The 27,260-nt window shown below is 34.4% G+C and overlaps 1 protein-coding gene across 1 annotated transcript in view; it reads right to left on the bottom strand.

Moving 5' to 3' along the window:
* The window catches only part of LOC110099380 (ras-related protein RABB1c), a 35,064-nt gene extending 8,487 nt beyond the window's left edge, over positions 1 to 26,577 (bottom strand). The window contains exons 1-5 of the mRNA XM_020826499.2: positions 26,312 to 26,577; positions 25,430 to 25,569; positions 22,409 to 22,491; positions 22,104 to 22,308; positions 21,947 to 22,015 (exon numbers count right to left, since the gene is read on the bottom strand). Of these exons, the coding sequence (XP_020682158.1) occupies positions 21,947 to 22,015; positions 22,104 to 22,308; positions 22,409 to 22,491; positions 25,430 to 25,569; positions 26,312 to 26,357 (543 nt within the window). The 5' untranslated portion in view covers positions 26,358 to 26,577. The remainder of the gene's footprint in view (positions 1 to 21,946; positions 22,016 to 22,103; positions 22,309 to 22,408; positions 22,492 to 25,429; positions 25,570 to 26,311) is intronic.
* Between the last annotated feature and the right edge of the window lie 683 nt (positions 26,578 to 27,260).

Here is a 27,260-nt window from a genome sequence, read left to right as displayed (position 1 = left end):
AGAAGTCGACAGGGTTCGAACCAACAAACAAATATACGATTGTGACGACCGTCATATTTGTCTTAATACATTCATATTAGGCCTTCAAGGCCTACGACAGATAGCGGTTATGGCCAGAGCCAATATGCTCCTTAATGGCGTTAAATCCTTGAGATATGAATCAATAGGATATGATTGATAGGGCACAAAGCCCTTTGTTAGCTAAGGTGGATTTAAATTTGTCCCCTTAGACAAACATCCATCCCAGGTCTACAAGGTACCCTTGGACGAAGCAACCCATGGCTGCCGACAAGGATCCTTCTGTCAGGTTGGGTCAACTACCTCCTCTGACTAAGTAGACCAGGGACCATGATGGCTCGGGACGACGGAACCATGGGATCTTGATCGGGCCCATCATCCATTCCCCGACCATCAGCTTTAAGTGCTATGTGGTGAAATTTTCTATTTTAAATATTAAACTTTCCAAACCTTTCCAAATTCAGACATAATTTCTAAATCCAAATCTATGCTGCTACTATATGCCAGATAACACGTATGTCCTACGTATCTGATTGACGACTAGCCTTAATCGAAAGTTCTCAATCCTCACAAAATGAGGGTGAAATCTCTGGGTAGTGTCTTATCAACAAACCCATCTGCCTTCCAAAATTTACCCCAGAACTTACACAGTTAAAACTCCCTCGCCGAATAAAAAGAACAGCGCGGCGGGGAGGCCGGGGCCGAATTTTCGGAGCCCACAATATATATATATATATATATCAGTCCCAAACTCTTTCAAAAAAACAAATCTTGGTGTCACCTGGCTATCAAAGTGCTAGGTGATCGATAACCTAGCAGGAACTTCTTTTGTTCTACATTTTCATCTAGCACAAAAACTTTGTTATATGCACCATTTTACTTAGTGCAATGGCGTGCACTACACCATCATCATATCTCACTTGACATGAGGAGAGTATTTTTTAATATATTGTGTTTTCATGTTGAAGGAACATTTCAGAATGTTCATACATGTCTTCATACGGTACACATGAAGTAACTTGTCCAAGTGCTCCGCACACCAACCATAGGAAATATTTCGTGATGCAACAGAGGATAATTTCGATCATGGTATCCCGTATACTACTCATAAGTGTCTCTCTTGGCATAGTAGGAATACTTTCCAATATCTGCTTTGGTTGTGAGATGTGTAAGTGCTACTGAAATATACCACAAATTTTCCTAAAAGTAGAATGAAAATGATTTTGAGGTTAAAAATGATGCAACAAATAAAATGAAAATGGCAAGTGAAAAGTAGAATAAAACAATACGAACAACTAAAACTCACATGAAAATACAAACAAAAAATGCATGAATGTAAATCTTTCAAAACCCATGCATACTTGTTAACTTGCTACTGTAATCGCCGAAGTACTCATCCACCCGCTAATGTACTCGCCTAAGTGCACTTGCCCACTAGTTAGTGTATTTGCCACGTACACTAGCCAACCCACTAGTCTTCTCACTCGCCCAAGTGCACTTGCTAACCCAATAGTGTACTCACCTAATTGCATAGTTTACCCACCTAAGTGCATTCACCAACTCACTAGTGTAATCGCCTATGTGCATTTACCAAAACACTAGCATACAATCCCAAGTAGACTAGAAAACTTGGTAGTGTTCTTGCCTAATTACACTCGCCAACTCGCTAGTGAACCCACCCAAGTGCACTCCTATCTGTGCACTCACAAGCTACTTGCATTCGCTCTGCTAGTGTGCTCGCCCATGTACATTCATTTGTTCACTCTTTTAAACTCGACTATCCATTCATTTAATTTTGACTACTCGCTCATAAAAACTAAGCTACTCATAAAAACTCTAAGTACTTGCCTGCATAAACCTAATTACTTCCCCATATAAACTTAGCTACTTGCTTGTGTAAACCAAACTACTTGCAAATGAAACTCAGTTGCTCTTCCATATAAATTATACTATTCACCGATTACTCATCCCTGCATACTCAGTTGCGCATTCATTAAACAATCAATTACTCTCCTATGGGTTCCCAATAACTAGCCTATGCATACTTGTCACCACATCTTCATCTACTCTCCCACACATATTCAACTACTAACCTACACATATTTAGCTACTCAATCATGCACACAATCAACCAATTGTGAAGTCATCAAATTAATTCAAACCATTTAAATCTTTTAAGATACCCTAAAGCTATCCTTGCAAAAGCAAATCCTTCAAACCAATTCAAGTCATGATGTAAACTTAAATTCAAAATGGAAACCTGAGAATTACTAAGGTACACAAGAGGGAGTTACTAAGGTGCATAAGAGGGAGGGTGAATTGGGTATACTTTGAAAACTCTTTTTAAAATAAAATTATTCATTTTAATTTTTATATAAAGCAAAGTTAATTTAAATTGGCAATTAGAAAACACAAACAATATATTTACAAGAAAAATTAAAAAGAGACAATACACGATATTTTTATATGGCTCGGCCAAACATCAAAATTGGCCTACATCCAGATCTAAACACCCCTGGCTAGGATTTCATTAATCAATCTAACAAGCTTACAAAACTTTCATACTCTCCTACAAGTACAACCCCTTACAACTATCAAACCATGTACTCTCCTATAGAGAGGTGAATTGAGTAACTTTAAAATTTCTTCATAAAATAAAAATATTAATTTTAAATTTTGTATAATACAAAGTTTAGTTAAAAGGACAAATAGAAATAACCCAAGAGGAGGGGGTGAATTAGGTAGATTTAATAATTTCTTTCTAAAATAAAAATTTTATTTTAATTTTTGTAGAAAGCAAAGTTGAGTTAAAATGAAAATCAGAAATCACAACAATATAATTGCGAGGAAAATAAAAAGAGATGAGGCACAATATTTTACATGGTTTGGTTAAACCTCAAAATCAACCTACGTTCACACCTAGCTAACCTCTGGCTAGGATTTCACTAATCAATCTCACAAAATTATAATACTACAACAGGATAAGTACAACTCCATGCAACAATCAAATCAAATACTCTCCAATAACGGGTAAGTACAACTCAATTTTTTTAAAATACAAAGAAAAAAAAAATCAATAATGATACTAATCTCTCAACATTATTAAAATAATTTTGCTAACACAATCTAATTTGCAATAACATGTCGAATGAAATTTACAATGATTTCTTTGATAATTAAAAATAATTTAAAAGTAAAAAAAATTTATGTAATGTAATGATGATGAAGATTTCAACATCACTAAATATATTCAATATTATTTAAGAAAAAAAAAAACTACCAAATTTAAAAAAAATCATCAACTTAAACAAGCATGAAAGAGATTTTCCAAACCAACTAGTATCAATGCAATGATTGATTTTAAGAGAGATTGTGAATAAGAATGAAATTAATTTTTGCATTCAACTCATCATGAAAGAGAAAAAATAATTAAAAAAATTTATACTCAATGTGTGAAGATGAAAAACACAAAATTTGAAGCAATCTAGTTCAACCTATGGAAATATGAAGAGGATGAGAATTTTCTTCTCTTACTCTTCCAAGAGAATACTTTGAAAGAGTGTTATAAGGTTTTGCAAGAGAAGAAAGGTGATTTTTGGCCAAGAGAGTTTGTATTTAGGATTTCGCAAGAGAGAAGATAATGTAGACAAAAGAATTTACCGTAGGGTTTTGCAAGAGAGAAGAGAGTAGCCAAGACAATTTGCCTTCGAGTTTTGCAAGAGAGATAACCTTTAATGTTTTGAAAGAGAGAAGTGAGAATTTGCAAGAGTGGGGAGAGAATAAATTAGGCCAAAGGAGTTTGGAGGAAATTTGAATTACTTATTTTGAAATTTGAAATGAATGATTAATTTTAAATTTATTGAAATTTAGTCAAGAGTACTTTTAGAATTATTTCAAAATATCATTAATGATGAAATCAATCAAATTGATAAAATAAACCAATGAAATTAATTTGAAGAAAATCAAATTACTTAAATTGTTTCAAATCCATGAAACAAGGGGCAAACAAGGAGTATCCAAATTAGATTAACTGATTTAGAAAGATTCTAAATTAAATCTTTTATTTAAAATTTGAATTCATTAAAATATGGTATCATAGATATGAAAATTTTAAAGAAAATAAATATACATAATTATGTAAATAAATATAAGGTGGCCGACCAGACCATACAAGAATTTAAATGAATTAATGCAATATGTTAATTAAGATATTTTCCCAACTATTTTAAATTTGGATAAAAGAGGAATTATTTAAGCCAAATAATTTATGAAAATATTTTAAATATTTACACAAATATATACTATAACATTTGGCCAACTTAGGGTTTCAAATGATAGACGATGACAACAACAACAACATCAAGTCTTTATCCCACTACGTGGAGTCGGCTACATGAATCTTTTTTTTCCGTTGTGTCCTATTAAATGTCAAATTCTCGTTTAAATCTAATAAAGAAAGGTCATTCCTAATATTTTCTAGCCAAGTCTTTTTAGGTCTGCCTCTACCTTTCTTAACATAAGTCAAATCTAATACCTCTACTCTCCTAATCTGGTTATTGGAAGGCCGCTGTTTTATGTGACCAAACCATCTAAGGCGACTCTCTCTAATCTTATCTCTACTGGAGCTACTACAACCTTTTCACGTATATGCTCATTTCGTATCCTATCTCTAAGGGTAAAGCCACACATCCACCTGAGCATCCTCATCTCTGCCACACTTAATTTAATATTATGCTTCTCTTTTAATGGCCAACATTCAACACCATAAAGCATTGCAGGCCTCACTACCATCTTATAGAATTTTCCATTAAGTTTGAGGGGTCCACCTTGTGTTTGAACACAAGTAATCGCTCCTGCATACATATCTTTAATGATTTGAATATAAGCATTATTAACTCCTTTCTTTTCAAGAACTCTCCATAGCACTTCTCTTGGAACTTTATCATATGCTTTTTCTAAATCAATAAATATCATATGTAGATCCTCCTTATTTTCTCTATATTATAGATAGAAATAATGATAAAATATAGAAGAGATAATCTAATGAGTCATATAACTCACGAGATTAATAATCTGCTCATTTTTTTTTATAATGACAAATTTATGTGATTATGAATAAATGTGTAAAATGACCTTAACCACTCTTTTAAGTTTCATTGAACAAGATATTGCATATAGCTCCTGTTATATGTATACATATAAAAAAATGTAAAGGATCAGCATATTTCTCCGTCTTTTGACAATATTAAAAAGATATGAGAATAATTTAAAATAAGTGAGAATAAATACACAAAAATAAATATTGGGATCTAACATGTTAAGCATTCATATGACAGTACAAAAACATTCTTCAAATAAATATTTAGTAAAAATATCAATAATTTAAAAATCAATACTAACAAATTCAATATTAACATCACCCTTAAAGCATGATCACTAATAAAGTAGTGTCTAATTTCAACATACTTTATCTTTGAGTGTTGAATTGATTCTTAGTTAAACTAATATTTTTATATGGTTCAGCCCTCAAAAATAACTTTCATCCATACCTAGCTAATCCCTAGCAAGGATTTCACTAATCAATCTCACCATATTACAAAATTTTTGTACTCATTCAATGGTGCAAGTAAAATCTCTTATAATAATCAAACCATGTACACTCCTATAACGAGACGATTATAACCCCTCAAAAAAATCAAACTATATATTCTCCTCCAACTGATGAGTACATCCTAAAAATTTAAAATACCAAGAAAAAAGAAAGAATACAATAAGGATATCGATCTCTCAAAATTTTTAAAATCATTTTTCTCTCACGACTCATTTTGCAATAAAATGACAAACAAAATTTACTCAGAATATTTCCTTTGATAATTAAGAATAATTGAAAAGATATTTTACAGTTAAGAAAAAAGTTGTGCAATATAATGAAGATGAATATTTCATGATCATTATCCGTATTCAATATTATTTCAAAAATTTTATTAATATGAGAATAGTGTCATCAACTTTAACATGCAACAACACAACAACAACATCAAGCCTTTATCCCACTATGTTGGGTCGGCTACATAAATCCTTTTTCTACATTGTGTCTTGTTAAGACTCAAATTCTCATTTAAAGCTAATAAAGAAAGGTCATTTCTAATATTTTCTAACCAAATCTTTTTTGGTCTACCTCTAACCTTCTTAACATAGGCCAAATCTAATACATCTACTCTTCTAACAGGGTCATTAGAAGGCCGTCATTTTATATGAACAAACCATCTAAGGCAACTCTCTCTAATATTATCTATCACTGGAGCTACTCCATCCTTTTCATGGATATGCACGTTTCATATCCTTTCTCTTAGAGTAAAACCACTCATCCACCTGAGCATCCTCATCTCAGTAACACTTAACTTAATATTATGCATCTCTTTTAATGGCCAACAATCTTGACTTTTAGATGCATGAAAGTGATTTTCTAAATCAACTAACATCAGTGTAAGAATTGATTTCAAAAGAGATTATAAATAAGAATGAAATAAATTTTACATTCAGCTCATACTGAAAAAGATAAAGATAATTTAAGAATTGCTTACCAGATATTTAAAGATGCCAAACACAGAACTTGAACCAATCTAATTCAATCTTTGAAAAGATGAAGATGAAATAGTTCTCCACTTACTCTTCGAAGAGAATACCTTGAGAGATAATTTTACCAAGAGAGTTTGCTTTAAAGTTTTGTAAGAGAAGAGAGGTAATTTTAGCCAATAGAGTTTGCCTCTTACAATTTTGCAACAGAGATGAGAGTTTAGCCAAGAGAATTTTTCTTAGGAGTTTGCAAGAGAAGAAAGAATTAGTAAGAGAGATTGCCTTTAGGATTTTGCAAGAGAGAAAAGAGTGGCCAAGAGAATTTGCCTCAGGATTTGCAAGAGTGAAGTGAGAATTCGCAAGAGTTTGCCTTTAAGGTTTTGCAAGAAAGAAGCAAAAATTTATAAAAAAGGGAAGAGATCAAATTCGGCCAACAGAGTTTAGAGGAAATTTGAATAGATTATTTTAAATTTTGAAATGCATGATTAATTTTCAATTCACCAAAATTCAACCAAGGAGATTTTGGAATTATTTCAAAATGTCATTAATGAAGAAACCAGATTAATACAATAAATCAATGGAATTAATTTAAAGTAAATCAAATTAATTAAATTGATTCAGAACCATTAAAGGAGGCGGCCAAAGAGATTCAATTTAAGAACAATTAAAGAAGGCCGCCAAAGAGTTTCTTGGATAAATTGATTTTGGCAAAATTAGAAATTAAGTTATTTAATTTAAAATTTTGAATTCATTACAATATAACGCCATAGATATGAAAAATTAAATGAAATAAATACAAACAATCAGGAAAATAAATTTAAGGTTGATTGCTATACAAGAATCTATAAGAATTAATGCAAAATACAATTTAAGTTACATTTCCAACTATTTGAATTTTGAACTTTACATAAAAAGATAATTATTTATACTATTTACTTCATGAAAATATTTAAATATTCCCATAAAAATATATAAAGCGAATTCAGGCCAACCTAGATTTCAAATGATGAAAATAATATATGAGAGAAAAATAACAATGCAATAATTTGGAAAAAGTGATTTCAATATGTGTTATAAAATAATGTAATAAAATTATGCATGAAAAAATATTGATAAAGAATAAGGAATTAATACAACTTGAATTAAATAAAACAAGTTGAAAATGTAGATGGAAAAATGTTCATTTATGCAAATAATAAAATTTATCAAAAAAATGATAATTTTAAATTCTAAAATAAATAATATGCAATAAATTTTAATTTTGTGAGGAATATTTGTTATTTTTTACAAAATAATATAAATACCCATCAAAGTCAAACTCATTCTAATTTTGGTCTTCTTAAGCTAGTTGATCAAGTTATGTTTGATATTTCATTTGAAACTCTTAAAATTAAATGTTAGTAACTTCCAATCAAATGTTTGTTATCATCAAAATCCAAACTACTATAGCTCACAAGATTAAAACCAACTACAACACTAGGTCAGCTTGCCTATAAGCCATGGTTGTAAAACTCGTCAATAGCCTTCATAAATTTGAGATTGAAAAACTCTATTTCTTGAGCTTCTGAAATGTCAAAATAGTAAGTGCCATACATCAAACCAAAAACTTAGGGATTCTTAGAGTTAAGGACTATAAGTTTGAACTCCTTAGCAACTTTTTTTTTTAATCAAATTGTTATTTAAAACTCCTTAGCAACTTACATGTGAAGATATTAGCCTTAATCTTAGAATCATACCACAACCTCAATTATCAAATGATAACCACTAGGCCTCCTTAATTAATTGTTTACGATTATAAGTTTACTCATATTATTAACCCCATGAGCCACATGGCTTATTAGTTTAGATTTTGATAATAATACAAAACCCAGCTTAATCAACCACCTTGAAAAGATCAAAATCTGAATAGATTGGATTTTGATGGATAATTATAATATTTTGTATAAAATAATGAAAAAATCTCACAAAACTAACATTAATTGCAAAATGAATAATAATTTATTCATCAAAATTAATTAGGTTATTCATAAAAAACTATTTAATACTATTTATTATAAATCATGCCATTATCATTTCTGGAAGATTGTGGAGATTGTTTGGATTGAAAAGTAGTGACTGTAATATCTTCATGCAAAATTTATTACCCACTGCCTTCAATTTTCTGTCAGATCCAATTTTAAAACCTTTGATCAAGCTAAATATCTTCTTTAAGGATTTATGCTGCAGAGCACTTGATTCACATGAAGCAAAATATTTCATTTATATTGTGTAAACATGAGAAGATATTTTCTCCAGCAATTTTTGAATACATGGACGATTTACCCATGCTTTACCATATAAGGTTAAAGTTGGTTAGACCTATTCAGTATTGGTTGATGTATCATTTTGAGATGTATTTAAAAAACTTAAAAAGACGGCTAAGAACAAAACACATCCTGAAGGATAAATTTGTTAAACATATCTAATTTATGAGAGACCCCAATTTTGTTCGTATTATGTTGACCTAGTGTTACAATCAACAAGAAGTATTATACCTCGAAATTTGGGTCATCCAAATTCATGTAATTTTTTAACTATATCTCTATGCAGTTCAACACTCAAAGAAGTGATTTATAGTATCAAGGACTATTGGATCTAGTTTGGTGACCAAATAGATTAGTAAATGTTGGCCTTTTTTCTTTGCAATGGCTAGAAATTCCAAACTAAATCTTGGTTTGAAGGTAAGAAGACAAAAAATTATTGTATTTGTGTCAGAGGGAACACCTAACAGTTGATGATTCTGAATATTGCGAGATTTTACAAGAAGTATTACAATTGGAATATACAAGTGATGACGACTACGTATATCTTTTTAATTGTGAATGGTTTGATCAAATGCAAAACAAAGGTGCAAGAGTGCATCCACTATATGATATAACAGAAGTAAGCGGGGTAGGAGATATGCAAAGTTCAACCCATTTATCATTGCTAGTCAAGCAAGCCAAGTCTGCTTTGTTAATCATCTGGGTAGATTACGAGACAAACAAGATTGGCTCATAGTTATCGAGACCAAACCTAGGAGAGTCATTGAGAAAATCACATCAATTCTACCAGCACATAAAGAAGAGCTTATGTCAAACTTAAAAGATCTTGATAACGATGCCGACGATTAAATTGCAACTAATGAGAGTTAGTTACAGCTATAGGAAGTACATTTAAACATTGGAAAAAATTATGAGAAATATGTTGGTGGTGAAGATGAACTGTCATCATATGGAAGTGAATCAATAAATGATTAGAAAATAAAAGGTAAATATATTTAATGTATACACAAATTAATTTTGGTTTTTAATATAGTTACTTCAATTTTTATGAAGTTTATAGGAAACTAGAGTGGAAAACAGAAAATAATTGCAGAAATCATAATTTCAGCAAGTTCGCCAAAATGATTTTTTAGATTTTTATGGAGGAAAACACTCTTGATTGCTAGTAAATGAAAGAAAATAGCAAGATACAAGCGATCCTCAATTCGAGAGGAGGATCAATCTCTCCAAAACTCTTTATATGCTGCTAGAGCCCAAGAACACCAAAGAGCACTAAAAAATTAGCCACAAAAAGATGCCCCATCCATAATACAAACTCCTACTTAAAGAAAACACACAAAAAAAAAAAACACAAAAGGACTAAATATCGCTCAAACAATTAGCTCTAGGTAGTGGACCACACCCCAAGGGGGGCAAGATTAGAAGCTTGCAGACCAGCAGGCTTGCACCAGCTGTACTATAGGAGCCGACCCATAAGTTGGGCTAGCTAGAACGTTCTAAGTGTATCAATACCCCGCTCCCAAAAAACCACCTTATCCTCAAGGTGAAAAGATGAGAATTGATGTTTCACCCTTTCATAAGGTTCCCATATAGCATCATAATCACGAAGATTCTATCACTTGATCAACACTTCTTTGACCCTTACCTCTCCTTGGCTTACCAATGATAACTTCATGGGTTCTAAAACCACTTCCAAATCTTTAGTCAATGTTCTTGGCAACTATGAATTGACTGTATGATCCCCCAAAGCTCTCCTCAACTGTGACACATGAAATATTTGGTGGATGGTAGCTGTTAGAGGCAACCTCAAACGATACGTCGTTGCTCAAATTTTCTCTAATATCTCATAAGGGCCAAAATATCTTGTAGCCAACTTCTCATTCCTTATGGAGGTGACTCTCCTCTACCTGTAAGGCCTTAGCTTTAAGAACACTCTTTTCCCACCCTCAAATTGGATATCATTCCTATGCCCATCCACTTATTTCTTCATAATCTGTTGAGCCCTCAACAGATATTTCTTCAATTCTTCCAAAACCTATCCCTCTCCTCTAAGTATACTTTTATTGAAGAAATGGAGTGTTACTCTGCCTAAAATGCATCAGGTGAGGTGGATCTCTTCCGTACAACACCTAAACGATGTCATCTAAGAAGTAGAATGATATGATGTGTTATACCAATACTCTGCCCATACTAACCACTTGGCCTAAAGCCAAGGGGTTTCCGACACAAAGCATTGTAGGTATGTCCCTAGGCTTCTGTTTATCACCTCCGTCTTCCAATCAATCTATGGGTGGTAGGAAGTGCTCCTCTTCAGTAATGTCCCCCGCGGTTTGAATAACTCTCTCAAAAAAAAAGGCTGAGGAACATCTTATCCTTGCCGAATACTATAGCATTCAGTAATCCATGCAGTTTGACCACCTCCCTGATGAAAGTTGATGCCAGTGTCACTGTGTTTAAGGGTGTCATAGGGGAATGAAATGAGCATACTTGTCTAGCCTATCTACCACCACTAGAATCATAGTGAATCCTTCAGATCGAGGTAACCCATCTATAAAATCCATGCAAACCTCCTCTCACACCCGATCTAGTAGAGCTAGGAGCTGCAATAATCCTCCTAGAGCCATGGCATTGTACTTATTCTGCTGACAGACCTCACAATTGGCTACCAACTTCTCCACATCCTTGTGCATCCCCTTCCAATACAACTTTGAGGCGAGTCTCCTGTATGTCTTTTGCACCGTTGAATGACCCCCAATAGTACTTCCATGAAACTCTTGGAGCAGGTGTAAAATATGAATTGAGATCATAAGCATCACAAATTGCCCCTGATACAAAAGCCTCTAACATGTACTTCAGACTCCGCTGATCCGTCCAGACAATGAAATGTCAGCTCGACAAATAAGGAAGCTACTTCTAGATAGCTAGCATAATCACCATCAACTCCCTCTCATAGATTGATTTTAACCTAGCTGTAGTTGTCAACACCTAACTGAAGTAAAGCAATGGGTCTATGGCACTACATAGGTACTGCTCCCAAGCCACCCTAATGCATCCGTCTCTATTACAAATACCTGGTTGAAATCTGGCAGGGTTAAGACCAATACAGTGGTCATGGCCATCTTCAATCTTTCAAAAGATATTGTGGCTACCTCCCCCCACCAAAAACTATCCTTCTTCAACTGTTCTGTCAGTGGCCATGCGAAGGTGCTAAAGCCCTTCACGAACCTCCTGTGGTTGCTAGGCAGCCCTAGGAATCCCCTCAGCTCCTTGAGATTCTTGAGCAATGACCATCGCAACATAGCTTCAATTTTGGCCTGCTCCGCAGCTACACCCTCCTAAGAGACTACATGACCCAAGTACACCACATTAGCCTAGGCCAAGCAACATTTCTTCATATTATCCCTTAGTTGGTACTCTTGTAACACCCCTAAAACCTTCCTCAAGTGCCCCCAATGCTCTCCATCTGACTTGCTGTAAACCAGAATATCATAAAAAAATACCAACATAAATCTCTTGAGATAGGGTCGAAAAACTTTGTTCGTGAGAGACTGGAAAGGGGTTGGGGCATTTGTAAGGCCAAAAGGCATCACTAGGAACTCATAATGCCCCTCATGAGTTCTGAAAGTAATCTTCGACACATCCTCCATTTTCATCCTAATATAATGGTACCCTGACTTCAGGTCTATCTTGGTGAAGATAATTGCCCCACTCAGCTCATCCAATAGCTCATCTATCACTGGGATAGAAAACTTGTCTAGCAGAGTTTCCTTATTCACTATTCTGTAGTCCAAGCAAAACCTCCAACTCCCCTCCTTTTTCTTAACCAGTAAAACTGGGCTAGAGATATAACTCACACTAGGCCTGACAATCTCTGCTTCTAGCATCTCCTGATTAACTTCTCAATTTTATCCTTTTGAAATTGAGGACAGTGGTAGGGCTTGACAATGATGGGTGACACATCTTCTCTCAAGGTGATAGGGTGCTCCTACTCTCTTGGTGGTGGAAATCCTTGAGATGACTGTAAAACTTTACTGAATTGTTGAATTAGCAATTGTACTAAAAGAGGAATATCCCCACTTTCCTCCAATCTGATCCCCTCCAGCCTCTATTGCTCCACTAGATAACCTTCCCCTACCTCCTGTATAATCCTCATCATGGTTTTAAGTGATACCATAGCTTTGGAGAGTTTTGCATCTCCCTTGATCCTTACCCTTCTCCCTTCCACCACCAGTTTCATCGTCAACGCTCATTAGTTGACCTTGGTGTTCCTCAAGGTTTGCAGCTCCTTCATTCCTAGGATGACATCAGTGTTCCCTAACTCCAATGGGAGAAAGTCCTCTCTCACCTAAACCCCCTATATGGACAACACTACTCCCTAACAGATCCCCTAACCCGTATCCACCTTCCCTATGCCCATCATCACTCCACAACACCTTGTATCCACTAATGACACCCCTAATTGGTCCACGTCATGTTTTGGAGATGAAATTATAGGTATCCCCACTATCAATCAACACCACCACCTCCCCATCTGCTATTTCCTCCTTCACCTTCATGGTATGACTCAAAGTGAATCATACCGTTGAGTTCAGGGAGACCACTACCATGTCAAGATGCACCTTTTCCTCCTCTCCTTGTCTCACTCTCACCTCACTCCTCAATGTCCTCATCATCACAGACGGTGATAACCTGAAGAGTTCGGTCCCTACACTTGTGCCATAGAGTATACTTCTCATCACATCAGAAGCACTGTCCCTTCGCCCTCTTCTCCTGCATCTCTATCTCCATCAGTCTTTTGAAGTTCACCCCACTTCCTCCTCATGACTTCTCCCTTGAAGTCTCCCAAATGTTGCCCAGTTCAGGGCTCCTGAACTGTTGTAAGATCCTGAACTGCTACCTCTAGCAACCCTCTCCTGGTACTTCTAATCCTCCACCAGTTGTGCCTACTCCATAGCCTATTCCAAGGCACGAGGCCTCGTGACCCTCACTGCTGCCCGGATCTCTAATTTGAGTTCCTTCATGAAATTCTTTTCCATAACAATCTCTAATAGTCGATCCAATCGACTCGCCAAGTAAAGAAATCTCTCACGATAATCTTCCACCGAGTCTTCCTATATTAGTGCAAAGAACTGCTCATAGAATTCCCCTCCCCTGCCAGTTCAAAAACGCTCCAATAAGGATTCCTTGAACTCCCTCTAACTCCATCTGGGCCTCCTCATGTCTCTTCCTTGATACGAAGAGAACGCCTTCTCTTTTAAACATAAGCCAGCTACCGTCAATTTCTCCTCCTTTGTCAACCCATTGATGAAGAAATACCTCTCTACCTTATAGATCCACCCATGTGCATCCTCCCCTTCAAAAATGAACATCTTCAACTTCCAGACCTTCGAATCTCCCCTATTTTCACAGATTCCTTCATAATTTTCCCTTCCTTAAGTGTTAAGTCCTCCCCAAGTGTCCCGATCCTCCCTTCCATGTCCCACGCCCATTTTCATTTTCTCCCCTCCTTCCTTCAAAATCAGCACCCTCCTATCATAATCTCCCTCTTTTCTTTCCCAATCAGCACCCATTGGTTCATGTCCCCCATAACCACGCCTCTCCATACCTTCCACCTCTCTCCTCTATGATCTCCACATTGTTTCCACTATGACAAATTTCAAAATTTGTATTTCTCCCTACCAAATCTCTTGCCTCTGATGCCGTCGTTTCATTTTGATTGCCCACCATGTTCTTCATCGTCTCATGAAGATCTAAAACTTTGCCTTCCATGAAGATATTCTATCCTCCACCATTGCTTTCATATGGCTCATCTCACCTCAAGGTGTTCTTCCAACATATCCACTTTCTTGGCCACCATCGATACCCAAATTTTCATTGGACTAAAAAATTTGGATCGTGACCTCAAAAATAGCAAAACAACCCCTCTTTAGATAGTTTTCTTCAAAAAAAAGATAAAAATCAGACACTGGTTTTCACAAAAACAGTCCCAAGCAGTCCCAAACAATCCAAAAACACTTCTCTGATACCAATTTGATAGGAAACAATAAGAGAAAACATAAAATAATTGCTGAAATCATAATTTTAGCAATTTCACCAAGTAGATTTTTAGGTTTATATGGAGGAAAACACTCTTGATTGCTAGTAGATGAAAGAAAATAGCGAGATACAAGAGATCCTCTATTCTAGAGGAGGATCAATATCTCTAAAGCTCTCTAGATGCCGCTAGAGCCCAAGAATACCAAAGAGCATTAAAAAATTAGCCACCAAAAAATGCCCTAACCCAAATACAAACTCCTACTTAAAGAAAACAAAAAAATATATTTTTGCCAAAAAAAAGCAAACACAAAAATAACACAAAAGGACTAAATAGCCCTCAAACAATTAGCTCTAGGTAGTGGACCCCACCCCAAGGGGGACGGGATCAGAAGCCTGTAGACCAACAGGATTGCGCCTACTGTACTGCAAGAGCCAGCACACAAGTTGGGCCGGCTGATCCCCCCCCTGGGGGTGATTGATCAAAAACATCTTTGGTAGGCGTAAGAAGGTGACTAGTGCTCATCCGGTAGGCCTATACGTACCGGGGGGCCACTTCTTCATAGCTTTCCACTCAAAGCCAGCAAGGCCCTCCTTTATCTACTCCTCCAGCTGGTAGTCCTCAGTTTTACTCTCCAAACCTCTGCTTTCCTTCACCTGGCCTCAATTTTCTTTCACCAGACCCCACACATAGTACTCCCTTCTAACCTTACTACCCCCACCACATTCTCATGGAGTCCCTCCCACTTATCCATACTCACTATATATCTTGTCATTCTACCACCCACGACCTCCTCAGCCCTTTGCAGGTAGACCTTCCACCCTGGTTGCAGCAGAGCAGACGCCGGATGAGCGTAAGTTGATTGCACATAAGGTGATGCATACGTACTTACTAAATTCTTAGCACTACTAAGATAATTTGGAAATTTTTTCACCTAACACATTTTGTGCAAGTTTAATCCATCGAAGCAGCCACGCATTAGATACGGGACATCATAAGGAGCAGGTTTGACGCTCCTTATATTTCTTAATAGAAAATCCTAAAGGAAGTGTGTAACATATGATTCAGGAAGTTTGAAGTTAATTATTAAGAAAAATGTTCTATATTGTATCTTTTTAATTAAACTAACAAAAAAATTATATATTGTATCATTTTATCTATCATTTTATCTGTAGAAATATTTTTAATGGTTGTCCGAGCAGATGAGGGTTCCTCTGGGGGATCTACAGATTATTTAGACTACTGCACTTGGTCACAAGCGGTAGGTGAAATGCAGAAAGGATGAGTTTATGTATTAGACTCGCAAGCCAACACATACCAGGGCAGGGGCAAACCTATGGTTGCTCCAGCTGACCATACATTATTTATTTCCATGTTACTATGCTACCATATTTTAATGGAATCAAATTTAAAATTAAAGAGTTTAAAACCAATTAATCTTTCTGAAAACTCCTTGAATGTTTGTCTCTTCCTTTCATGGATTTGAATCAGTTTATTTGATTTGATTTACTTCAAATTAACTATATTGATTTGATTGATTTTATTACTAATGTCATTTTGAAATAATCCAAAAAATTTGTTGGCAAAATTTTGTAGATTGATAATTAATCATGATTTTAAATTTTCAAATAGCCAATTCAAACTTCAAAATCAATAAGATCAAGCCCAAATTACCAATCATCATTCAATGTGCAATTCAAATAAATATAGCTTAACGATTGACTCACCTACAAGGTTAGATCATCAACCTCACCTTAAACCTGCCTTCAAATCAAGATCATAAATCTTAGCATTGGGCATTCCCAAAATGTAAGCCTCAATCTTATGGTTGAACTAAGAATGCAATCACTAAATCATGCATTCATAGCACAAATACAATCGCAAATCAAATCATTACAAAACACCCACTAAATCATGCCTAGTTGCACTAGCCAACATGCTCGTGTACTTGTGTGTGCACTCGCTCACTCACTAATGTACTAGTTACTCGCCCATGTGCAATTAATAACTTGCTAGTGCACTAACACATGTACATTCGGCTGCTTGGTTATGTAAACTCAGCCATCCACTCATATAAACTCGCCAACTCGCTCAAATAAACTTGGCTACTTTATTATATAAACTTGAATACTTATCTATGTAAACTAAGCCACTCGCGCATAAACTCAGCTACTCACTGATGAAAACCTGACTACTTTACAATTATAAGTCAATTTCTTCACCATATAAACTTGGCTACTTGCTTCTTGTTGATAAGACTAGAGAGGGAGTTGAAGGTAAACGGTAAACTTGAATTATGGAGGTCAACTTTAGAGTCTAAAAATTTTCGCTTGAGTAGATCTAAAATGGAATATATGGAGCGTAATTTTAGTAGTAATACTAGTGAGGGGATTGTGACTTTGGGCGATCAAGTCATTAATAAGAGTACATATTTTAGATATCTTGGTTCTATTGTTCAGAGTGATGAAGAAATAGATGGGGATATTATTAGCAGAATTCAGGTTGGAAAGGTTGAAGTGGAGGAATGCATCGGGCTTATTGTGTGATAAAAAAAGTACCCCTCAAACTTAAGGGAAAATTCTATAAGATGATGGTGAGGCTTGCAATGCTTTATGGTGTCTAATGCTGGCCATTAAAAGAGAAGCATAATACTAAATTAAGTGTGGTAGAGATGAGGATGCTCAGGTGGATGAGTGGCTTTACCCTTAGATAGGATACGAAATGAGCATATAAGTGAAAAGGTTGGAGCAGCTCCAGTAAAAGATAAAATTAGAGAGCATCGCGCTAGATGATTTGGTCACATAAAACGGTGGCCTTCCGATGACCCGATTAGGAAAGTAGAGGTATTAGATTTGACTTATGTTAAGAAATGTAGAGGCAGACCTAAAAAGACATGATTAGAAAATATTAGAAATGATATTTCTTTATTAGATTTAAACAAAAATTTAACTTTTAATAGGACACAATGGAGAAAAAGGATTCATGTAGCCGACCCCATGTAGTGGGATAAAGGCTTTGATGTTGTTGTTGTTGTTGTATAAACTTGGCTACTTGCTAATGTTAAATCAACAACTGGCCATCCATGCACAGTCAATTACTTATCCGTGAGCATACTTCTCTTTATGCCTACTCGGCCACTAACTTATGCATTCTTAATTGCATGTCTTCTTATGATTGACCACATATATTTGTCTGTTAATCCGTGCATATTTATATTGCTCATGTGCGCACTCAATAAATCAAGCTGTCAAATCAATTCAAATCATTCAAATAGTTTGAGTAACTTTAAACCTATGGTTGTAAAATCTAATCCTTTAAATCATCAACTTAAATTCAAAATGCATACAAATTTCAACATTAGGGCACTCTGCCTATAAGGTATAATTATAAAATCCATCATTAGCCTTCATGAACTTGGGATTATAAATCTTAACTTCATGGATTTCTCAAAAGTCAAAGCAATTAATGTGACATGTCAAACAACAACCTTCAAGTTAAAGTTTACTCGAACATCAAAGATTTGATCAAAAATTAAGTAAACTCTTTTGGGTATTTCTAAAGTTAAAGACAATAAGCTTGAACATTAAGGCAACCCATAAATGAATTAATAGTACCTGAACTTCAAATCACATCAATCCATATTATCACTTACAAATCAAATTTTAATGATGAACATTGGGCTTCTCTAATCTCCTTCAGGATTATATGTTTCTTTTAGGATCATATGTTTTATGTTAAACATAACGAGTGTTGACACAAAACTACAAACCTCAAACAAAAAATTTAATCTTATATTAGGTAGACAAAGAACTAACAAGCCTTATAAACCTAAACATACCTTTCAATCACTAAATTTTTAGAACCTTCTCAAATCAGGATCATAAGAACCAATTTGGTGACTTTCCAAAGTTAAAGCTATAAGTTTCATCTACTTTGCATACTTCATTAAGATATAAGTCCAACATATCAAATAAACAAATTCAAAAATCAAAAGATCAAGCCCAAATTATTGGACATAATTCAACATGTGCAATCCAAATAGATATAACTTCAAGACTAGCTCGCTTATAAGGCTAGATCATAAAACTCACCTTTAAGCTTTCTTAAAAAGCATAAATCTTTTCCTTAGGCAGTCCTAAAATGTAAGCCCCAATTTCATAATTTTGTTAACAAAGTCCTCACTAAATCATGCCTTCAGGAAAAAAAAAAAAAAAAAAAAAACACAACCTCAACCTTACAAGATTAAACTGAGTTCAAGAAAAGCACAACTAAATCTCAAATTCTTCAGACTTCCTCTACTACAATGTTTAAAATTGCGTATTCAGGTATTGAGGCATTTTTCATTCGTGAGGCGAGGCGTAAGCCTCAAGGCGTTTTGAGGCGTAAGCCTCAAAATCAAAAGATTGCGTAAACATGAAATCAAAATATCCCAATAATAAGACAACATGAAATATAGTTCAACTCAAAATTCTATCTTTCCCAAATCCCAATATTCTTTTCATTAACATATAATTCCAATTTCCCAAAAATAAATAGCAATGACATATCACATAAGAACTCATAAGTCATCAACACTGTCATCACTAAGGGGATCTTCATTTGAATCATCATTATGATGAACTGCTCTCTCCCCTTCCTCCTCTCCTATAGAGTCCAATGTCGGGCATTTACTTTAAGATTTATATAAGTTTTAATATATATATTATATTGCGTGAGGCGTAAGCTTCATGCCAGTGAGGCGAAGCGGGCCTCAAGGCGGGCCTCAACCAAGTTAAGGCGCACGCCTCATAAAAAAAACTCGAGGTGTAAGCATCGAGGCGTTTTTTACTGGAATTGCAAAAAGGCAGGCCTCAAGGCGAGCCTCATATTACGCAATTTTAAACCATGCTCTACTAAATATCATATTCTTCACTTTCTCTACCAATTTGAGCTATAAGTCATCGCATTGGCCTAAAGCAACTTAAATTACAGTCATGAAACTAAGTCTCTATCAACTTGAGACAGAAGTCCATAAATTGCCCAAAATCACCAAAATTAATAATCTTATAACTCTCAAGATGTCACCATCAAATTAAAATAAATTCTCTTCAGGTTGATATAAAGCTAGTAAGCAAGTAAGATTATTTCACAAACTTATCATCAAATCAAAATATCTTCAAGCTAAGTTCATACCAAATATACAAATCTTGAGTCTCCCATGCTTTCCCTGCCCAAATAGAGAGATGCAAGCTCCAATTTTATCAAATCCCAAAATTTGTAGGTCAAGTTCATAACAAACATTCAAACTTTGCATCATCTCTCAACTGTAGCTATGCAAATTCACTTGATATCAATTGATCCCTAATCATAGGAGGCAACCCATAATTGCTAATCAAACTCCTTACAAGAATTAGATTGTATTCACAAAGTTGACTTGTGATAATACAACCATGAGATCCTAACCTAATTGATCATTCACTCTCATATATTCCCCCAAATATAAACCCAATTTCTATCCACTAATCTGGAGCACATTGATATCATTAATCAAGAGTGTTGTCAAGTATCGAACTCGAGATGTAATTAAATATAAGAGATGTCTGAGAAAAATCTCAATCTCCCAAATCTAATAGAAGACTTGGGTGGTTCAAAATGTTATCTATATGAAATATCTAAGAAAATAAAATAGTCTACCTTTGAAGACTATGTTATTTGTCATCCAACCCTTAAACTCCAAAAAAAAGTCCAAAATGAGGTCCCAAGTAAATAGAATTTTCCTTTTGGCGGAAAATATCAAAATTTCACTCCCCAAAGAAATAAACACAAAAAAGTGATTGGCTCCACTTCACTTACATGGACAAATCAACACCCTCCCAAGCAAAAATGTATGAAATCCTCTTCACATTTTGATAAATCAACGCGAGCATAGTGGAAACCAATCCCATTTATTTTGAATTTATTTGGGCAGTGCAGCAGTTTTCTTTGGAAAAATGCATTAAAGAAAGCTGCCATAATAAATAGTGTAGATCCATAAGGCTCATTGCAATATGGATGACCTTTTCTTTGGATGCAAATTTTGTACGATTGCTGGGAGAACAACTTCCCTCAATTTGAGAGCTATTGGATGGTTGAAGTTGCTATGGATAAAGTGGAGGAAGAAGATCACAATAGAAAAATATTGTCAAAGTTGGGATCCCTTGGTTTCTGCTTTTGTCATGGTCCCTCTGGCTGACCACAAGCTAAAATCTCGAGACATTCAAATGTTGTCTTGTAGTCCTCTTTCTAAAATGCTTTTCAATTTGTTTTTGCCAGATGATCTCCAGCACAGAAGAAGGAAAAAAAGTCTAAGCATGAGTTTAAGATCAGCTTCTGATTCGATGAGGATCGTAGGGAAAATCCTGATGCTACCAGTGGTTCATATTAAGTTCTTAACATACGGTTTTCTGTAGCATTCATGCAACTGCATGGCCTCCATTAGTTCAATTTTGCAGGACCAACATTACTTTTCTTCATGATGTTTGTCTCCTATTTTATATTCGCTCTTGGGTCCATCACGTCTTGGTTCTCTCTGGTTTGTGTTTCCGGTTTATAATGCTTGATTTTTTCATTGCAGGATTTACGCTGCTTGGTTGTATTTACTGTTTCCTCGTTTGTTCTCAAAATATTTATTTTTCTTTATTTAATTTTAGTTTGTTCCCTAGTATCTCTAGTTTTGTAGATTAATCATGCCTGTTTCTGAATTGTTTACGTGAAAGGTTTTGAAATTTGGGACAGGATGCGGTTCTTGCACGCTTAGCTACTGCTTTTCTTACCAAACATCCATTTTGTAATTATCTAAGTCAAACTGACACACCAAGTATCCCAGGGAGAAATTAAATGGTTTGAGATAAAATTGCCAAAACTTTATAATCAATATCTCCCTGCTATTGTACAAACCACACCAGCAGCATTCAATATAACACAATCATATATATATATATATAGATAGAGAGAGAGAGAGAGAGAGAGAGAGAGAGAGAAGAAAATAATCAAATACCTCATTTGAGACATCAAAGACCCCATCCTGAATTTTCTTGTATATTGTTGCTGCGGTGTTAATGAACGCCTGGAAAAATTTTGGTCGGTAAGGATATTAGATAACAGGGGGAAGAAAACATGAATTCTCAAACAAAATGTTTTCATGCTGTACTGACCTCCTCAACATTTTTTGCCGTTTTTGCTGATGCTTCCATAAAGATCAGTCCATGCTCCTTGGCAAACTGCTGTCCTTCATCAGTGCTTACAGCTCTTCTGTGATCAAGGTCACATTTGTTTCCAATTAACATAACTGTCATGTTAGCATTCGCATGTTGCCTTGCATCTTCCAGCCAGCTTGCAAGATGATTGAAGGTTTCCCGCCTGAAAATCACATTAAAAACAAAAAATATGGAAAATAAACAACCATGAACAAGTTATTAGTATTAAAGGAACACAAACAGCACACAAATAGCATATCTACCTGGTAATATCATACACCAGCAGAGCACCAGCAGCACCTCTATAGTAGGATCTAGTTATAGATCTGAAGGATTCTTGGCCTGCCTGTAATTGTATGGAAGTTCTAAGAAGCAGACAGAAAAAGGGGGTGACCAATTGGCTGAGTGAAAGAAGGAATCAACAAGAGGTAAAGTTTGACCGAGGCTATTTCATTCACGAAGTCCTTGTACTTAAACTAGAACGGAATCTCAACATAATTAGATGGTAGTGATGTGGCGGTCTTTGTCATTTACTACCTTGTGGTGGATATTGGAATTATTCATTAAACTAAAAGAAAAGAGGGATAACTTGCTCAAATCTTGCGAGTTTGTGGTTCCAAGTGATTTGTGGTTTTGTGGCTCCAAGTGTATTTAAATATTAGAATCTATCCTCATGAAATTAAATGAGATATATGGGTGTTGTTCCTGTGCAATGGCTACAAATATGTGAAATAGGGCAGGTTGTTTGGTTTTTCTGGTTTCTTAAACATTTTAAATTAAACATTAAACAAATCAGCTATTTTGGGGATAATAAAAAGTCTTTATCCTACTATGTAGAATCGGCTAAATAATTCTTTTTCTTCATTGTGTCCATTAAGAGTTAAATTCTCATTTAAATCTAATAAAAAAATCATTTTTAATACTTTCTAACTAAAACTTTTAAGTCTATCTCTATCTTTCTTAAAATAAGTTGGATATAATACATCTACTCTCCTAACAAGGTCATCAAAAAGCCAACATTTTATGTGACCAGATTATCTAAGGAGACTTTCTCTAATCTTATCTTCTACTGGAGCTACTCCAACCTATTCACGTATATGCTCATTCCGCATTTTATCTCTAAATTTAAAGCCACTCATCCACCTGAGCATCCTTATCTCTATAACACTTAACTTAATTTTATGCTTCTCTTTTAATGACTAACATTTTACGCCAAAAAGCATTGCAGGTCTCACCGCCATCTTATAAAATTTTCCCTTAAGTTTGATGGGTAATTTGCTATCACACAACAGACCCGATGCATTCATCTACTTCAACCATCCAACTTATTTCTACTAATAATATTCCGATCTAGTTCACCATCGCTTTGAACAATAGACCCGAGATGTGCACTCCTTTTAATGACTTGATATCTAATGTCACAATCCCACTACTAGATCTATTACTAAAAATATTGCACTCCATATATTCAGTTTAGATCTACTCAAACGAAAGCCTTTAGACTCTAAGTTTAACCTTCATAATTGAAAATTTTCATCAACTCCCTCTATAGTCTCATCAGCAAGAAGAATATCATAAGCAAAAAAGCATTGGGCTTAACCTAAATGTAAATTGGGACTAATCTTGTACCAATCAAATCTACTAACCTAAGTCGGGACTAGTAATTGATAAAAAAGGGTCTAAAGAATGTAATTCATAATTATTGGCTTAAATAAAATTTCTCTCTTCAAGTTTTCAATGTTGTGATTGCTAGTTCAATGTATAATTCCTTAAAGTGTAGTATAAATGTGACTATCTGATTCCAAGGAAGTCATTTCTGTGAATCAGCATGAGGCCTTTTTTTTTTTTTTTTTCTTTTTCCTCTGCATAGTTTAGTTCTTTTGCATAGTTTGTTATTGGTTAGTTTAGTCCTCTTGACTTAGTAAAAAAGTGATGTATGGAAAATTTGATTTTGTGAAAATCAAATAGCTTGCTAGCTGATTTTATTTGTTTACAAATTTTAGCTGAAATTGCTTGGATAATTAAAATCATTTCATTATTAATTGGGGCTAAGCCCTCCCTTTGTTTGTTTTCATTTAAAATTGTTGGTGTAATAGTTAGCTTGGGTTTGTGCATCATCAACTATCCATTATATGAAAATATATTATGCGCCATATTAGTTGTATTAAGAAACCTAACCCAAAATCATCCGACTTCAGCTAGCCTCTAAAACAGGATATCAACGTAAGCCTAAAAACTGGATAGAGGACTGTAAAAGACAGTAAATCTCACTTATGGAGGTAGTTTTACATATTCTAACTCTAAAGGAAAATACAATTCATGATTTACATGAGTATTAAGCAGATATATTCAATATATTTTGGATGTAACTAATTCATCTAGTTTCTCAAGGCATTCAGTTTGGAATTGAAGAAATTGAAAGCACATATTATCCAGTGTTCTATGAGGAAACGATTTATCATATTAAGATTGCTCGAGTCTTAACATCTACTAGAAAATTAACTACAAAAACTCAAGCCCTTTCTAGCTTTGGCATGATCTAATCCTTCACTTGATCGAAGATCTATGTTTTTACAATGTTCTAATTTCATGGAGCAATTATATCACTTGAAACCATCAAAAGATAAGCCAAAAAAGACTCCCTCATAAAGCAAGTACGATAATTTATCAAAAGATAAACCATAAAGGCTTTCTTCATAAAGCAAGTCACAGTTGTCCCTTAACTAGCAGTCAAGCATCTTAGGCAGTCAGCTTGGTAGCAAAAAAAAACCATATGGTGCCAAGTTTCCATCAAACAGAACAGCCGTCGCACATGTCTTACGTTTTCATGTGGAGGTAAATTAATCAAACCAAATTCTCAGTATTATATGTCACATATAATATGTGTGTTAGAAGTGTATGATACACAAAGCAATTCATTCCGAAGTGAGCATCATAATTTACACAAAATTAGTTCCATTCAAATTGAATTGTTATAGTAAATGATTTTGCAATAGACATTTAAACCCTAAAAGGCTAAAACCATAAATAAAACCCTAAAGTTAAAAGTTTATAAAACTTCAATCCAAGGAATCTAAAATCAAAAAGCAAACTAGATAGAACATTCCTACCTACCCCAGACTAATATTTGTTTATCGCACTGTGCAAAAGTAATAGAAAAAGTATTTTTAATATTCATATTGCTATAAATATTATGAGCAAAATATCACATATTTTAAATATCGTTCACCTATAAAACACCATGAAAACACTAATAAATCTAAAAAAAGATAAGAATGACGAACCGTGTCCCATATTTGTAATTTTATTGGCTTGTTATCTACCGTAATCATTCTAGCACCAAACTCAACGCCAATTGTCAAGTCATGCACAGGTTGAAATCTCTTGTCGGTAAATTGCAATAGGAGGCATGATTTTCCAACAGCTGAAAAGAAATTAGAAGAATATGTTATCTATCAAAAGAAAGCAACTTGCCTTACCAGCCACAACAATAGTAAAATGAAAAGGATTTCCAGAATCATGAGAGACAAGAACAACAACAACCACCAATAAAGCCCTCGGCTTCATTCATTTTCCCCAGGGCCGCGACTCTTTTAGGGTTTCGGGGCTGTTTGGTTGCAAGGTATAGTTATGAATTAGTCAAAATATAGGTTGAGTCATGCCAAACAAGTTTTTGATGCAAGTAAATTATAGGGCAGTTTGGTGTCCTCTATCACCAATGATTTAAGCAGGATTTAGCTTAAATCATCCCACACACAGAATTTTCAGAATTTTGAATATCGCGACTTCAAATCATACTATTATGAACTCATTATTCATTAAATCAAATTTAGGATTTATTAAATTTCATCAATCATAATAAAGTGTTGTGTATGTAAATCCTCCTCAAATATAATAGGTTAAACTATTTTTCTTCTCATAAATCTTAAATTTTGAAATAAATAATCAAACAATTTATCAGAATTTAATAAAATTTAAGAATTTATCACAATTTATCGTGTCAAACAGTTTTCGATTTTAAATTTACCGGATTTACAAAATCCATCCTTAGCAGAAAGTTTCTTATTTATCAAATCTCCTCAATACCCCACCTTCCCATCCTCATCCAATTAAGAAAGAACAATCCATCTTCTAATTGGCAGAACTAACAAAGAAGAGAAGCCTACCCGTATCTCCGATTACGATGTACTTGAAAAGATAGGCGTACGACATCTTTTCTTAGATCCGGCGCTCGTTCTTCTACTCCTCTCTATGCTAGTAAAATCGTCTCCTAATCAGCATAGATCACAGGATTCCTACCGAAGAACAATAAACCCGAGAAGATTGAGGAAGAAAAAGGGCTCCCTACTCCACGCCGAAAGTAAAATACGGAGACAAATCAAAATGCTTTAGTAGTTTGAGGATCACATTAAGCAAAGGATTGCCGCACAAATATAGCAGGCCTGAGGGCATACACCTCCGCGAACACTATTCCTGTATTCTAACGCGATTATGGACACGTGGGCCTTTATTAACCAAATCTAGCAGTAAACATGTGCCACCTTTAAATGCGAAATTATAATTAAATATACGTATATTATAATAAAAAATAAACATATTTTCAAATAGACAAATACATATAATATTTTTGATGAATGGGACATTGAAATATTTGATTAAGAGTCTGATTGTAGTATTTTATAAAATTGATTGTAAATTTATTGTGGGAAAAATAATTTAGTATTTTTGATAGCATTCTTATTACTTTTTAAAATGACTTTTTATAACAAATTTTTTATAAAAATTTTCGTACTAAAATAATATTTTAAAAGTTAATAAAAAAATTGTCACATGCGAAATAATAGTTATTTTTGTGTAAAAAGCAATTTTTCGTCTCAAAATTTTTTTAAAAATAGTAATCAAATAAATTTATGACTGTTATTTGAAAAGCAAATCAAGAAAATAACTGTCTTAGACAAGCCTGGAATTAAAATTATTAATGTTATTCTCAAGCATCATTATATTAAGAAGTTTGTTCATGAAACTATAATTGTAAAAAATATTTCAATGAGCTAAAGTATAACAATTTTAAATGTATATAAAGGCAACATTATCTTGCAAAAAATATATATTTTC

Source organism: Dendrobium catenatum, unplaced genomic scaffold (assembly GCF_001605985.2).
Source record: "Dendrobium catenatum unplaced genomic scaffold, ASM160598v2 fragScaff_scaffold_1284, whole genome shotgun sequence".
Lineage (NCBI taxonomy): Eukaryota > Viridiplantae > Streptophyta > Magnoliopsida > Asparagales > Orchidaceae > Dendrobium > Dendrobium catenatum.
Note: the sequence above shows the minus strand (reverse complement) of the source record. Positions and strands in the feature narration are given on the sequence as shown.